Below are 13,959 nucleotides of genomic sequence, written 5' to 3' on the forward strand. Positions count from 1 at the left end.
GAGCAATGTCTTTATTCTTTTAGTAAAACAAGTCCATCATTGATTGTTTTATTTCCTCTCCACCTAGATTTTAAAGAAATCCTGCATCGAAATTCTAGCGGCTGAACCGTCTACCATATGCGCAGGAGGTAAATTGAAATTAAGTGCTAATCGCTTTCATTGAGTTGGTGGTATTTCCAGCTCCACTCTATATTGGCTTCATGGGTAAAGGGGTAGAAGTGGGACAAGTGCAGATGTGTTTAAAACAATCAGAAATTGCTCATTAAATCTGCTGTGGGGGAAAAAAAAAGAAAGGAGAAACATGTCAGTTGCTGGAAAGCCTGAGATCAGCTGTCAGAATCCCCTTCTCTTGGGACATGAACACAAGGAAAGTATAGAGATGCTGGATTCTCACCTTGATGCAAGGCTGATCCCAATGTCACTCTGCCTGTGACAGCCCTACAGATCACACCAGAGGGCCGCAGTGAACCCTAGGCCTCCCCTGACATGTTGCTCTTAAGTATTCTGTGTACTTGATATATTTATTTGTCTTAATTGTTTCATCTACCGGGACTTATAAAATGGTGGTCTGAACTCCAGACATCACTGTAAAGTCTGTTACAGTTTATCATCAATGGAGGAAATCTCTAGAGAGCAGCCTTTTCTTTGAGTCACAGTATCATCTCCCAGTGATGAAAACCAGGGCTTTGCCCAGCTTTGTATTGTAATGGGCTGCCTACAGGTTCAAGAATGCATTCCTCACATACATAGGCATCAGTCTTGTTTCATTCATTAATAGTCTTTTGAACGTGCTTCAGACCAGGCACATTGCTGGGTGCTAGAGTCCAAGGACAGACTCTTTGGGTCCCTGTCCCCCTGAATCTTTTGTCATTCACTACTGTGAGTCTCTAGCCTCTCTCAACACACAGATGGTGCACACACATACATGCAGGCAAAACACACACACACATAAAATGAATAAATCAAAAGCACAGGGGAAGGAAATTTGTCGAGATATGACCACATGAACTCATGCCCGGGCCTTGTAAAGGGCCTGTGCAGGGCAGAGCCTGAACTGGATCAGACTGCATTGACTTCAAGGCCAGTCACCGCTGAGCTTTGTGAGCTTCCCATAAAGGAGTGGGCTATTCAGAGTACTTGAACTTGGTGCATTGTGTGTGAATACAATATGTTTTTTATAATTCTGAACTTAATTAATTAGAAGACAAGGAAGTCCCTTGATTGTGCAATTATCTTCTGCATGAGGAAAACCCAGGCTTTAGCTTTGCAATCTTGGATGTGTGACAACCTTGTGATACATCAGATGGCAGTTTCTAATTCTCAAGAATCATTAGCTCCTTCCCCTCAGCATCTTATTTCTCTCCATGGTCCCCTGCCTAGCAAAGTACCTGGCACTAAATAGGCCATCAATAAAATTTGATGAGTATCTTCATTTATGTGTTCCTTCAAAACACAATACCATTGACTTTTCTCTATTTGATCCTTTTTAACTCCTTCCGTACAACCATAAGAGGTTCTTTTTAGTTAGAATGAAACACAATTAAAAAGCAGTAGCCATTTATACAATAGAAAAAAGGCCCTCCTCAATAATTCTAGACTCCACAAATTATTCCAAGTCTCCCTCACACACTGTCAAGGTGTTTGAGACAATTTAGAAATTGTATACATAAACTTAATGCATATGGTACAGAAGTAGTAGGGCCCACGAGATCTGCCAGATTCTCTAGGTGGGTTGTCCAGTGTCAGGTACTGTGTGAGGCAGCAGGGTACAGAGAAGAATAAGGTCCTTACAGGGTAAGTATTAATGGTAGAATGTGGCCTCAAATAGCCAGCTGCATATACAAGCAGGGTTAGGGAAAACCTGATTTCATTGATGCAGGGGGATAAAAGGACATGTCACTAAAGGATGTGCCACTAGTCAAAGCACCTAGGGAGCAGAGCCTTTGCAGAATGCCTCCAGGCTCTGAGGATGAAAGCTGCCAGTCTGCAGGCTTGGAGTGACAGTCACATGCTCTTTTTTATCCACACTGCAGTTTTTAAAATACAGTCATTGTTAATATGCTAAAACACTTAAAGATTCCAGTGTTCATACTATCTTGGAAAATCACATCTAGTGACAGTGGAGCTGTATTTGCTCAGGATAACCGTGGTTGGGAATGAGTGACTTCCATAAGAGGTGCACGCGTTCCCTCCCATTCAGTAGTCCTTTTTCATTCTCTGTTATCGCCCCCACTCAGACCGATATACAGTGGCCATTCAGCATGCTGCTTTGTCCTGACTCAGTCCCTGTTCCAAGGCACACAGTAGTCACCTGCTGTGTGGCAGCTTTGACGCCACCCTTGCTTAAATCACTTTGCCCCCTTCCAACACAGATGCCTTTAAACGTTCTTATTAAACATCCTTGCGTGTCAGGCTCTGTGTCATAGGAAAGTTGGCCCATCCATAGGCTGGCTCCACCTAACTGAACTCCCGTTTAGGAAACACACACTGTGCTGAGTTCAGCAGGCCTCAGACTCAGAGTTCACCATGTACTCCATCAGCAAGGACTCCAGGCAAGCACTGACTGGGATCACACCTGGTCTGCATTTAAAGTCCTTACAAGCACTTACAAGACTCAGTCCCTCACCAGGCGTTTCAGAGGCAGTTGAGGTAGCCCACTGTTTACCATTGCTTCTGATGGGTTAGGGAAGGTCCAACAAAAGCAAATCATTTTCACCTTCACATTCGCTGTTGAAATTCAGGTGCTTGAAATAGACTCATTCAGACAAATTCAGACAGTGTTTTCATTTCTTGATCTTCTCAGTTGTTTTGCAAAGCACTTGTGCCTGATGCTAGACCCTCTTCTGAATGGAATAGTTCCTGGTCTTCTAGACACACACACACACCTTAATTTAAGATATTTCTGATTGGAAGAAGAACTCTCATACTGTCGAAGAAAATGCAAAATGGGAAGCCACAGTGAAAAACAGTTTCTTAAAAAATTAAACATACACTAACTGAATGACCCAGCCTTGCCATCCCTAGACATTTGCCCAAAATAAAAGGGAAAATGAAATCTATGACCAGACAAAATTAATAGACTGTTGGCTCATACTAGCTCTATTTTTAATAGACCCAGCGCTGTAAAACACGCACATATTCATGAGCAAGTGAATGGACAAAAAATTAATTTTTCTTTATGTTGGAATATTACTCATCCCTGAAACAAACCCTGTGTAAACCTCAAAGTAATTACAGGCGAGTCTTAATCACACTGATGAAAGAACCAAGCAAAACAGCTTGTTGTGTGACTCCATTCGCATGAATTTCTAGAAAATTCGAACTGCTGCTTTCTTAGAAAGCAGAGCAGTGGTTCCTGAGACAGAAGGAGGAACAGCAAGACATGTTATGTGCGACAGAGCAGAGCGTTGATGGTGGTAAAGAGGTCGCCATCCTGTCTGCTCTCAAGTGTGAATCTCACATTCAGTCCCACCCTTCCCGACCACGCTAGCGCACGCCAGTTACATCAGACCTTGTTACAAAATCAGAATAGTCTGAGGTCTCTTAGATGGAGCAATAAGCATTTATTAGGAAGGAAAATCCAAACTGACAGTGGAACAAGGGAAAAACATGCAAATGTCTCTATTTCCAGTCCAATGAATGATAGGAAACCATCCCAAAACTATGTGTTTTGTGAGAGAGAGAGAGGGAGGGAGGGAGGGAGGGAGGGAGGGAGGGAGGGAGGAAGAAGAAAGAAAGAAAGAAAGAAAGAAAGAAAGAAAGAAAGAAAGAAAGAAAGAAAGAAAGAAAGAAAGAAAGAAAGAAAACTGAAGAAAAGCAAAGCGTAGAGAAAAGAGTAGGTTTGCCAACCCCATTATTTTTTGCTCTTTTTAATTCACAAACTATAGAATTCGCCCTTGTAAAGCATACAGTTTTTTTATTTATCTCAGTGTTGTGTGATCACAGCAGCCACCTAATTCCACAATGCTTCCTCGTCCAGAAAGAAACTGTACCTAGTGAGCAGCCACTCCAACCCCCCACCACAGCAGCCGCTAATCTGCTTCTGGTCTCCGGTTTGCTAACTTGGGCGGTTCACAAGGATGGAATCCTGCCCTGAGCAGCCTTTTCAATCTGACTTCTTTCATTTAGCACAGTGTTTCTAAGGCTCCTGTGTCACAGCATGCATCAGAACTTGGTCTCTGCTTATGCTTAGGTAATATTCTGTTACGTAGGGAAATCTTATTCATCAGTTAATGGGCATCAGTTGTTCCTATTGTAGGCTCTTAGAACAGTGCTATTGTGAGTTCTTGTGCAAGTGTTTGTGTGGACAGGCAGTATTCATTTCTCTTGGACATATATCTAGGAGCAGAAAGTTTGGTTCATGGATTAATTATATTTAAAATTTCAGGAACTGCCAGACTATTGCCAAAGAGGTTACACCTTTTTACAATCCCACTAACAATGCACATGGATTTTCCTTTCTTCACCAATTCCTTCCTGCCCGTCTCTTTCAGTACAGCTGTCATATCAGCTATGAAATAGTATTGCAGTTTTTATTTGCATTTCCGTAATGACTAATGATACTGAACATATTTTCATTTGTTGACCTCAGAAGGTCCCCAGATTAGACTGGCTGGGACCTGAACACATGAACACCTTGCCTTTCCCCACTTTGTTCTTTCATCCATCCAGTGAGCTTCCATGGAGATAAGCCTACCTCAGTTAGCACAGGCAAGCATTTAGAAGAAATAGAAATGCTAACTCCTGCCACCAAGATTATCAACAGGGACAAGAATCACACAAGGGTCCTAATGAACTCATTATGTCATGAGGATACATACCTTAAGAGATAAATATCATAAAAGATTATTTCAAAGACCACTGCACATGGACAGTTTTCCCTGAAGGATCACAGTCCATCCCAAACCTTCCCAAAGGAGCTGGGATCCTACAGAAGATCCTGTGCTCACATTTTCTGTAAGCACTGAACTGTGTAGACTGTGAAGGGTAGATTGTTCGGCTCTGGGATTAAAGAACATTAGAATGGGGTGTACTGAGTGGGGTGTCGCCTGGTTCCTCCGTGCTACAGATTCATTACACAGAACTGTTACATAACTTCTTTGTACAAGACTCTGGCATTCCAGTGAGGCTGCTGGGTCAGATGTTTGAGCTGTTCTGGAAACCAAATGTGTATGCTGACATGGAAATTGTGCCAGGCGGGGTAGGAGCCTGCCTCTCACTCCGGCATCTTCTCCCCAGGCCTAAGTGGTTGCATGGTTTGGTTCCCATCATGGGTCCCTGCTGTCTTCCTTCCTCAACTCCCCGAGGCTGGGCCAACCAGACATGTGGGGTGCTGCTTTTATAGAGGGTTCGACAGCTGGACTGCCAGTGCTGAACATGGTGTTAGTGAAGAGAGCTTGGAGTGCAGCCTGATTCCAGCATCTCCTCTCCCTTTGCTGATCCGTGAGGAAACAAGAGGGAGGCCAAAGGCAAGGCAGGGAACATGTGGGATCAGCAGAAGCATCAACCAGATGTCTATATGTCTGGCATTCAAACTAGAAACACGAGATAGGTTTCCCCAAGCTTCATTGAGGAAAGAAAGACGGTGCAGTCAGAGCCTTCCATCCATTGAACCAGCTGGTGATCCGAGATGTGCCAGGGTGGGAAGCAGCTAAGTTTTTAATCCACGTTTCTAAACTTAGCAATTGTGTGCAAGTATCAGCACGCATATATAAACCCTCACTGCTCGTGACTGCAGCCCTGAAAAACCGCATTGATTAATAAAGTTCCCAACCAAGGTTCTGACTCTGAGGATATGAGTCCAGCTTTGCTGGCTCTGGGCAAGTCATCAGAAGGTCAGAATCTTGATTCCCTTTCTCTTCGGGTCCCAGTTCTTCTGAAAGCCTTCCTTCTTATTTTTACTCTCAACCCACAGGGCCGCTGTGGTTTCACAGCTAGTTTTTTGTTTCATGTGTAGTTCAGCCCAACACGACTGACAAGTGAGCACACCTGTCCAAAATTAGGATATGATGAGCTTTAAAGAAATCACAGCCCAACTCCTAAATTACTCCAAGGTCCCGACACAGGAGCATCCGATTTCGCTTTCAGCCAGCTGGTCAGAAGAGGACAGCTAAGCTAGTGGTCCTTGTGCCTGACTTCCCTGGGCTCCAGATCGTGTCTGAGGGTTTTATCGGTGTGATCTTGAGCAATTACATAACCTCTCTGAGATCACTTTCTCAGCCACACTCCCTGGCCTGCAGAGAGATGGAAATTACATCAGATCCACACAGCGCTCACCACTGGGCTGGCACCGCGAGGGGCCATTAACTATCAGTTATTGCCTTGGCAAGCAAGATCTCTGAATTCCATGGGAATGAAAGTGACAGAAACTCATGACATTTATTTAACTTTGAAAGAGTCCCATATGCTAGCTCCTTGACTCCATTCTTCCTCAAACAAAGTCTCTATTTGGGTCGCAATTTACTTGAGATCCACTTTCACAAACCCTGCCATTTTTCTTCTGGATTAGAGTTCAGTCCCCAGGGCACAGGTTGAAGAAAAGAAGAACCTTTCAAGCCAATATGGTGGCAGACGCTTTTAATTTTAGCATTAGGAAGGCAGAGGCAGGTGGGGCTCGCTGGCCATCCAGCCTAGCCTACTCAGCAAGCCTAAAGTCAGAGGAGACCCTGCTTCGAAAATCAAACTAGAGAACTCCTGAGGACCAACTGCTAAGGTTGTCCTCTGGCCGCTCCCTGCAGGTGCACAGGCTCGCAGAAATAAATAAGTAAATAAAGAAACAGAATGGATCGCCTGATATCATCAGACACAAGCAGGTGTTCTTACACATTTCGCTACCTGGCTTTTTTCCTTGGTAGGACAATGCTATAAAGAATTTTTAAGTCTATAACAATGCCAGTCATACATACTTATAATTGGACATACATTCTACCGGTGTGCAACTGATATGCAAGCCCATGAGGTCTCTTCTAGTCATAGAGAAATGGCCCTTCACTGGAGGCCCAGGGTCAGTTCAAGCAGGTCATGCTTGACATCTGACCTCCACGGAGTTCGTAGCTGAGTACAGTGATGCGTGCGCCACGTTACAGCCTTGCACCCGGGAGAGAGGAAGCTGCAAAAATGTCGCACTGCTGCTGAACTACAGGAATACTTTCCTAGGTGGGGGAGGAAGAGACAGAAGGACACTACCACACACTGCACAGCTGCATGCCCAGCAGTGCCCCACCGTAGGCTTGGAGTGCCATGGACCAGGGCTTATGAGGCATCTTGGCTCCGGAGAAACCTTTCAGGAGATTCCAAAATGTAAATCAGACTCAAGGAGGGATGTTGGGAGGAAATGGAGGACCCTTCCCTGGGTCCCCTCTGCTTGTTTTGGAACTGTCTAGACTTGAAAAGCGGTTTGAATAGAGGGGGCAGGAAGGCATTGCAGGCAGGAGCTGATGTGCGGACTGGCCCTTCTGAGCAGGAAGCCTCGTCGTCCTTGAGAACATGGGAGAGAAGGGATCAGTGAGTGGAAAGGAGCTCTCCTGTTGCTCTTGTTCCCCTGCCTGACCTGATCCCTGGGGTTCTGAAGCCTGTGGAAATGGCAGCCAGGGGTTCTGTGGTGGACAGAAAGCAAGCTCACAGGAGATGGTCAAGTAATGAGTGCTGTTGCTCCTCATTTCAGAGTCCTTTCAAGTGGTCGTAAGAGGAAACGGCTTCCGACATGCCCGCAATGTGGACAGGGTCCTCTGCAGCTTCAAGATCAATGACTCGGTCACACTCAGTAAGTCTTGGTGACGCTGGGGTGGGGGGCACATTGCCAGCACAGCCACTCGTAAAGTGGCCTTCAGAGAACTGTTCAGTGCTAATGAGGCCTCCAGTGAGGAACAATTGGTCCCGTTGATGCTCTTGATTCTGACTAGAGTCTAGACCCCACTAGGTAGGAACAGCCCAGGGGTACCCCGCTTGGGAATCAGGACAAAGCTGGACAAGAGCTTTCCGTGCCCCCCACAGAAGAGAACCAGCCCTAAGGAGACAGGGAGGAGTGCCTGTGTCCTTCCTATGGTCTACCAAGCCCCTCACTCCCCATTGGCCGAGCAGGCCCTGCTTTGTGAGGGCCTGTGGAACTTAAGGCTTCCCAGCAAAGCACTGGAGATTCTAGAGTAAGAATGAAAACAAGATGGTCTAAATGGATTAATCCTGAATAAAGCAAAAACCAGAATCCTGGACTTGCATGTGTGGATTCTGGGACTTTTTTCGGTCTGGAAGGTTCTTGATTAGAGAAGCCAAGAAACTCTCATTGTGGTGAATACTTTACATGAAATCAGGACAGTGGAAGTAAAAAACTAAGTGCGTTTCATGAGGGAAAATGAACTGTCATAACAGTGGAACCTCGGGGAGACATTTGCAGCAGGCAATATCTGAATTTAAAGACGTGTGACTCAGTGGCTGTCCAGGAGAGATGGGAGGTCTGGTTCCAGAAAGGCAGATGCAGGGAGCCTGGTTATTATTTGCATCTGGCGTCCATCACACGGACAATTACTGGCTCCTTGTCTGCAGTGATAAACAACAGCCACACTGTGCTACATTTTCCATCACGCTGTGCGATTCCAGGCTTCATCCTTTCTGCTCTGAAGCCCAGAGAGTTAGGAGGGAAGGAAGGCAGCCAGACCCCCACCCACTCACTGCTCACTCTGGGTTTTCTCCTTATGGCCCCAGAAGAGAGGAGGTCTGAACCTGTTTTTAAATTAGGAAAACTGAAGAACACACCTCTTTTTCTCTCCTTGACACCTTAAAGCCCTCCTGATAGTTTAAACACAAGCGGTGGCTTCCGTACAGACATCTGGAATTTCTGGCTTGGGATAATATCAAACATTGAAAACATTCAGTTAGTTTTATTAAAAAATTTGGAATGCTCTCCCTAGGTCTAAAATGTGTGTGCTGTTTGAAACCATTTTTCAGTGTTCCTGAGCAGGCACAATGTGGAAGCTGCTTCCCAAGCTTCCATAAATCCCACTTTCCCTCCGGAGCTCCAACACCCACAAAGTCAAAAGCCCTGAAGATTTGACTTTCAGAGCTTGTGAACTGGACTCTATGGGGGCAAACCGTGGGGGGGGGGCAGACAACACATGGGTCAGACCCACCCTGTAGCCAACACTTGCCAGTTGATCCCTGACCTCTGACTTCTCATCCCTTTATTCTCTCCTTTCCCGGTAAGCACTCACCACCTGCGTCCTGCCATCCACTCGCTCACAGACAAATACAGGCCATTAGAGTCAGGAAGCAGCTTGAACTGCAAACTTCATCCCACTCCAGCACAGCCTTGAGGGCTACAGAAGGCAGAGAATTGAGCCCGGAGAGAGGCTTTGCCTGTTACATAGCAACACTGGATGCAGAAGGTGTTGAATTCACTCTCAATTCAAATGTTTAAATTTACCTAGAAAGCAAAAAGCCGGATAGGACTTCTTTGACACAATGGCACACATCTCCATGACACAGTGACATCATTGTAATATTAAATCACTCTGAAGAGGTATTCACTGTAAAGTTGGAAAGGAAATAGCAAGCCATCCCATCTCGTTCCTCTGTAATGGGAATGTTCTAGAGAGCTAGCCCACGCGGTTCCCACATGCAGAAGGTGGCTGTTGGTACTTGAATACTGGCTACTGGGGTAGAGAAATTTGATTTTAATTTCACTTGGTTTTGTTTAATGTTCATAGCTGCACATGGCCAGTCTCTGCCACATTAGACGATGCCATGACGTCATTAAAGACTCAGGAGAATTAATGACAGCATCATACTTTGGAATGGTCTTGCATTCCTAGGAAACTAGAGTGTTAGTTCATTGCTAGACAGTATTGCTAGGCAATAAGGGGGTTATTAAACTGAATGTTTCGGAATTAGCACCTCCCTTATTTTTTTTCTAATTTTCAATTAGTTTGGTTAGTTAACATACAAAATAATGAGTTTTTGTGACATTTTCATACCTGTTTATCATTGTTCACTGCTTGTGTTCACCCCTATCTCTGTCCCCAGCTAAAAACACCTTTACTTTTACTGATACCTCTGCCCAGAGTCCAAGGGCAGCCATTAGAAACTATTCCAGGGGGTTGGAGGATGGCTCAGCAGTTAAGAGCACTGTCTGCTCTTCCAGAGGACCTGAGTGTGGTCCCCAGCACCCATACCAGGTGGCTCACAACCATCTGTAACTCCAGCTCCAGGACACCAACCCCCACCCCATTCCACACACACAGGCACATACACATGTAACAATAAGTAAATAAAACCTTTTTTAAAATAAAAATATTCAGGGAAAAGGTACAAGACAGAATCTATTGAGAGCAATTTGTACAGACATACACAATGACGTATGAGAGACATGTAAGAAAACTTTGTGAGGAATATAAAGAAAATGAGAATAGAGACATGGTCTAGACTCCAAGCATAGTGCAGTATCTGGAGACAGACACCAGGGAAGAGTCCCGGCTCAGTCACCCCCAGATGTTACTGTAACCGGTTATTCAACACTCTGTGCCTTGGTTTCCTCTGTGAAATGCTTGTGACAATAGCACCTATGTCTCAGGTTGTTAAGAGGCTTAGTGTGGCAGGTGGGACTCATAACAGACACGGCCATGGACAGCTGCCCAGTCTCGGCTACTGGTGCTCCTTCATTATTACCTGTGACCCTGTCACCGCTACTAAACAGAGAAGTTAATGAGCATTGTAAAGATACCACTCGGTTTAAATTCAACATTTACTTTTAGTACAATCCCAGTGAAAATTCCCATGGAGCTTTTTAAGTTAACGAAATAATTTTAAACTTTATGTGGAAGAATAAACTATAAGACTAGCCAAGTAAAATGCAGGGACTGCCTGAGCTGACTCTGGGATGAACAAAAACGCCATGATCATTCAAACAGTGTGTGGCTGGTGTAACCGGCAAACAGTAATGAAATGGAGCCACGCACAGAGCCACGCTCCGGTGTGAACTTAGTGTTAAGTTAAACGACCGTGCAGATCATGGTGCTGGGACAACTGGCTGACCGCCAGTTGAGGCACGGTGAAGTTTGATTTTTATCTTGCACTTTACAGTTAAACAAATTCCAGATGACCTGAAAACCTTAATGTGAACGTGAACATATAAAATTTCTAGAAAAGTAAATGTTTGCATAATTACCCAGGGTATAAAGATGTTGAGCAGAAAGGACCTGAGCTCAAAGGGAAAATTTGATAGTGTAAGCACTTGTTTTTAAATTCTGTTACCAGCGCCAACAAAAATCAAAAGGAAAAGGAAATAAAGGAAAATTATTTATAATACATATAATACAGGGTCAAAAAGCTTAGTATAAAGATATCTACTGAAGTCAGGCATGTGGGGGGAAAAAGTAGAGAAATGGGGCCACTGTGATGTCTCAGCAGGTAAAATTGCAAGCCCGATACCCAAGTTCAGTCCCTGGATTCCACATGGAGAGACAGAAAACTGCTTCTCAGAGATCTCCTCTGACTTCCACACGTGTGCACACAAATAATAAAATTGTTTACAAAAATCAAAGAAAAAAACAACAGGTGAACAAAAATCAAAGAAAAAAACAACAGGTGAAATATATGAAAAGCAGTGGTCCATAATCACATGGAGAGTGCTCAGTGTGAGCATGGGCGTGCAAGAGGAGGCTCTCTTGGATTTTCCTTGGTTTTGTTCTTGACACAAGTTCCCATGAAGCTCAAGCTGGCCTTCAGCATACCATGTAGCCGAGGAGTGCCTTGAACTCCTAATCATTCAGTCTCCCAAGTACTGGGATTACAGGTACATGTGCCACCACATCCAGCTTGAATCGCTGATGCTGCTCTAGAGAACCCAGAAGAATAACAAAACTCAGTACCCAGAACTGGCCAAGATGCAAATGAACGGGGCTTTCACGCATGGTCAGTGAAACACCAACAGAAATCTTAGAAGGCAATTCTTAAAATGAGAATTTTTACACACTTGTTTTTATGAAGCAGAGTTGAAATTTAATAAAAACATCTTCGTACATACATAAGCAGGAGGGTTAAGAGAAAGAGGGGTGCTCAGAGGAAAGTAAGCTGCACCCGCAAGTGTGGAGGTGGGCTTCTCAAAGGAGAGTCTCAGAAAGCGAGACCCACCCAAGGGTGGGTGTGGATGGGCTCCTCCTTATGAGAGAGTTGCCTTCTATACATTCTTCGCCCACATTTTAATCTCCACGTCCTCCAAAGGAAGTGGTTGGGGATGCCTGTTGCAGTGGTCCTCAACCTGAGTCACAACCCCTTTAGGGTCCACCGACCCTTTCACAGGGGTGGCCTAAGACCATTGGAAAACACAGATTTTACATTACAGTTCACAACAGTAGCAAAATTACAGTTATGAAGTAGCAATGACAATGAAGTAGCAAAAAAAAAAATAATGTTGTGTGGGGTCACCACACCATGAGGAACTGGGTCAAAGGGTCAGAGCCTTAGGAAGGTTGAAAAGCACTGGTCTACAGAGACATGGGTGACGTGGCTCTTTGTCATGCTCCTGCTCATGAGAGCAAAGGAAGAGAGGAAATGGGGAAGGGAGCACTTAAGTATCAGCATAAATGTTTTGTGATAGATGAGCTGTATGTAAATTACAAATCACCCTTCCTAATTAGCTAATCCTGTAGGAGAGTGACTAATGCCCCGGGAATGTTACATTCTATGTTAAAACAAAGTTACAAGCGATACATAGAAGCTAGGCTTGGATCTGCTTTTCTTCACACACATTCATGTGCAAACTTGGAAGATACACCTTGAAATGTTAGCAGCAGCCACCCCTGAATAGGACTATAGTAAATTTATATTTTCTTCCCCCTGTCTGTTTTCTAAGATTGCTACACAACCACAGTCCCTCTGCAATTTGAAAAGAACTCATTAAGGTTATTTTTAAGCCTAATTTAATTTTTTTAATAATTATTTAGGTATAGCATACATGTTAAACTTAGCATTTTGTTGGCTTTCCAGTCACCAGGCTGAAGTCCCTCCTGGCCAAGAACATACCTTGGAAAGACCACAAATGTTATCAGTTTACCCTGGCTGCACATTCTCCTACTTCAGTATTTAGTGTGCTGTGCCCAGAGAAGTTCTGCTTCCAATTGGAAACCCACTTGCATAGAGATTAAAATGTTGAAATGGAGACACTGGGGTATAAGCTGAGAAACAACCCATTTTATGCATGGTAAATAAAAAATGGACAGTTTACTAATGCAATAATAAAATGCCTGCTAGCCTGTCCTTGTACTGTGTGGCGGCAGCTAGAAACAAAGACATTGGCATTTTACAGACTCGCTGCAGTTTACAAGGCTGCTGTATGGCTTCACAGCCATGCTTTATTTTTTATATAAAATGTTACTTCGCAGCTTGATATTTTATTTAACAGGCCTAGCCGTGGCTTACTTTTTGTACACTCCCCAAGAACGGGCTCTGTCCCTTTGAAGATACTTTCTCAAACAGGCAATTTGTAAGTTCCTCTAAAGAGGCTCAGCTCCCCCAAAGAAAAAGACCCTTATTTGAATGTAGATGCTTTTTAAACTTCATCTTACTATCCAGAAACTATATTTCATCTCAGAAGACATCTGGGAGCCAGGGCTGTTGCAGCACTCAGAGGCAATCATCAGTGTTTCTGTGACAGCAGACAGAGGGAAAGGGAGAGGAAGAAGAAGAAAAACCCTTAAACTTCCCAACAAAAGCCTTTGCTGTGTGTCAGAGCATTGCATGTGCCGGTCAAAGGCACCGCATGCAATTTGGGTGAGTTCCTGAGGAGCTGATGTCCCATGAGAACGTCCCTCTGTCACTCAGAGACATAAGGACCCTCTGGGGTCTTGATTCTTCCCCCAGGAAGCTTCATCTAAAAAACTGACTGCTGAGCGCCTAGCAGGTCTCTGTGCTGTCCACCTAGCAGGTCTCTGTGCTGTCCATCTAGCAGGTCTCTGTGCTGTCCACCTAGCA

At 44.4% G+C, this 13,959-nt stretch overlaps 1 protein-coding gene across 1 annotated transcript in view; it reads left to right on the plus strand.

Moving 5' to 3' along the window:
* Positions 1–13,959, plus strand: part of Antxr1 (ANTXR cell adhesion molecule 1) — a 200,140-nt gene that overhangs the window by 68,816 nt on the left and 117,365 nt on the right. The window contains 2 exon segments of the mRNA XM_028853686.2: positions 68–128; positions 7,664–7,762. Coding sequence (XP_028709519.1) covers positions 68–128; positions 7,664–7,762 — 160 coding nt within the window.

Source organism: Peromyscus leucopus, chromosome 3, assembly GCF_004664715.2.
Source record: "Peromyscus leucopus breed LL Stock chromosome 3, UCI_PerLeu_2.1, whole genome shotgun sequence".
In the NCBI taxonomy this organism is placed as follows: Eukaryota; Metazoa; Chordata; class Mammalia; order Rodentia; family Cricetidae; genus Peromyscus; species Peromyscus leucopus.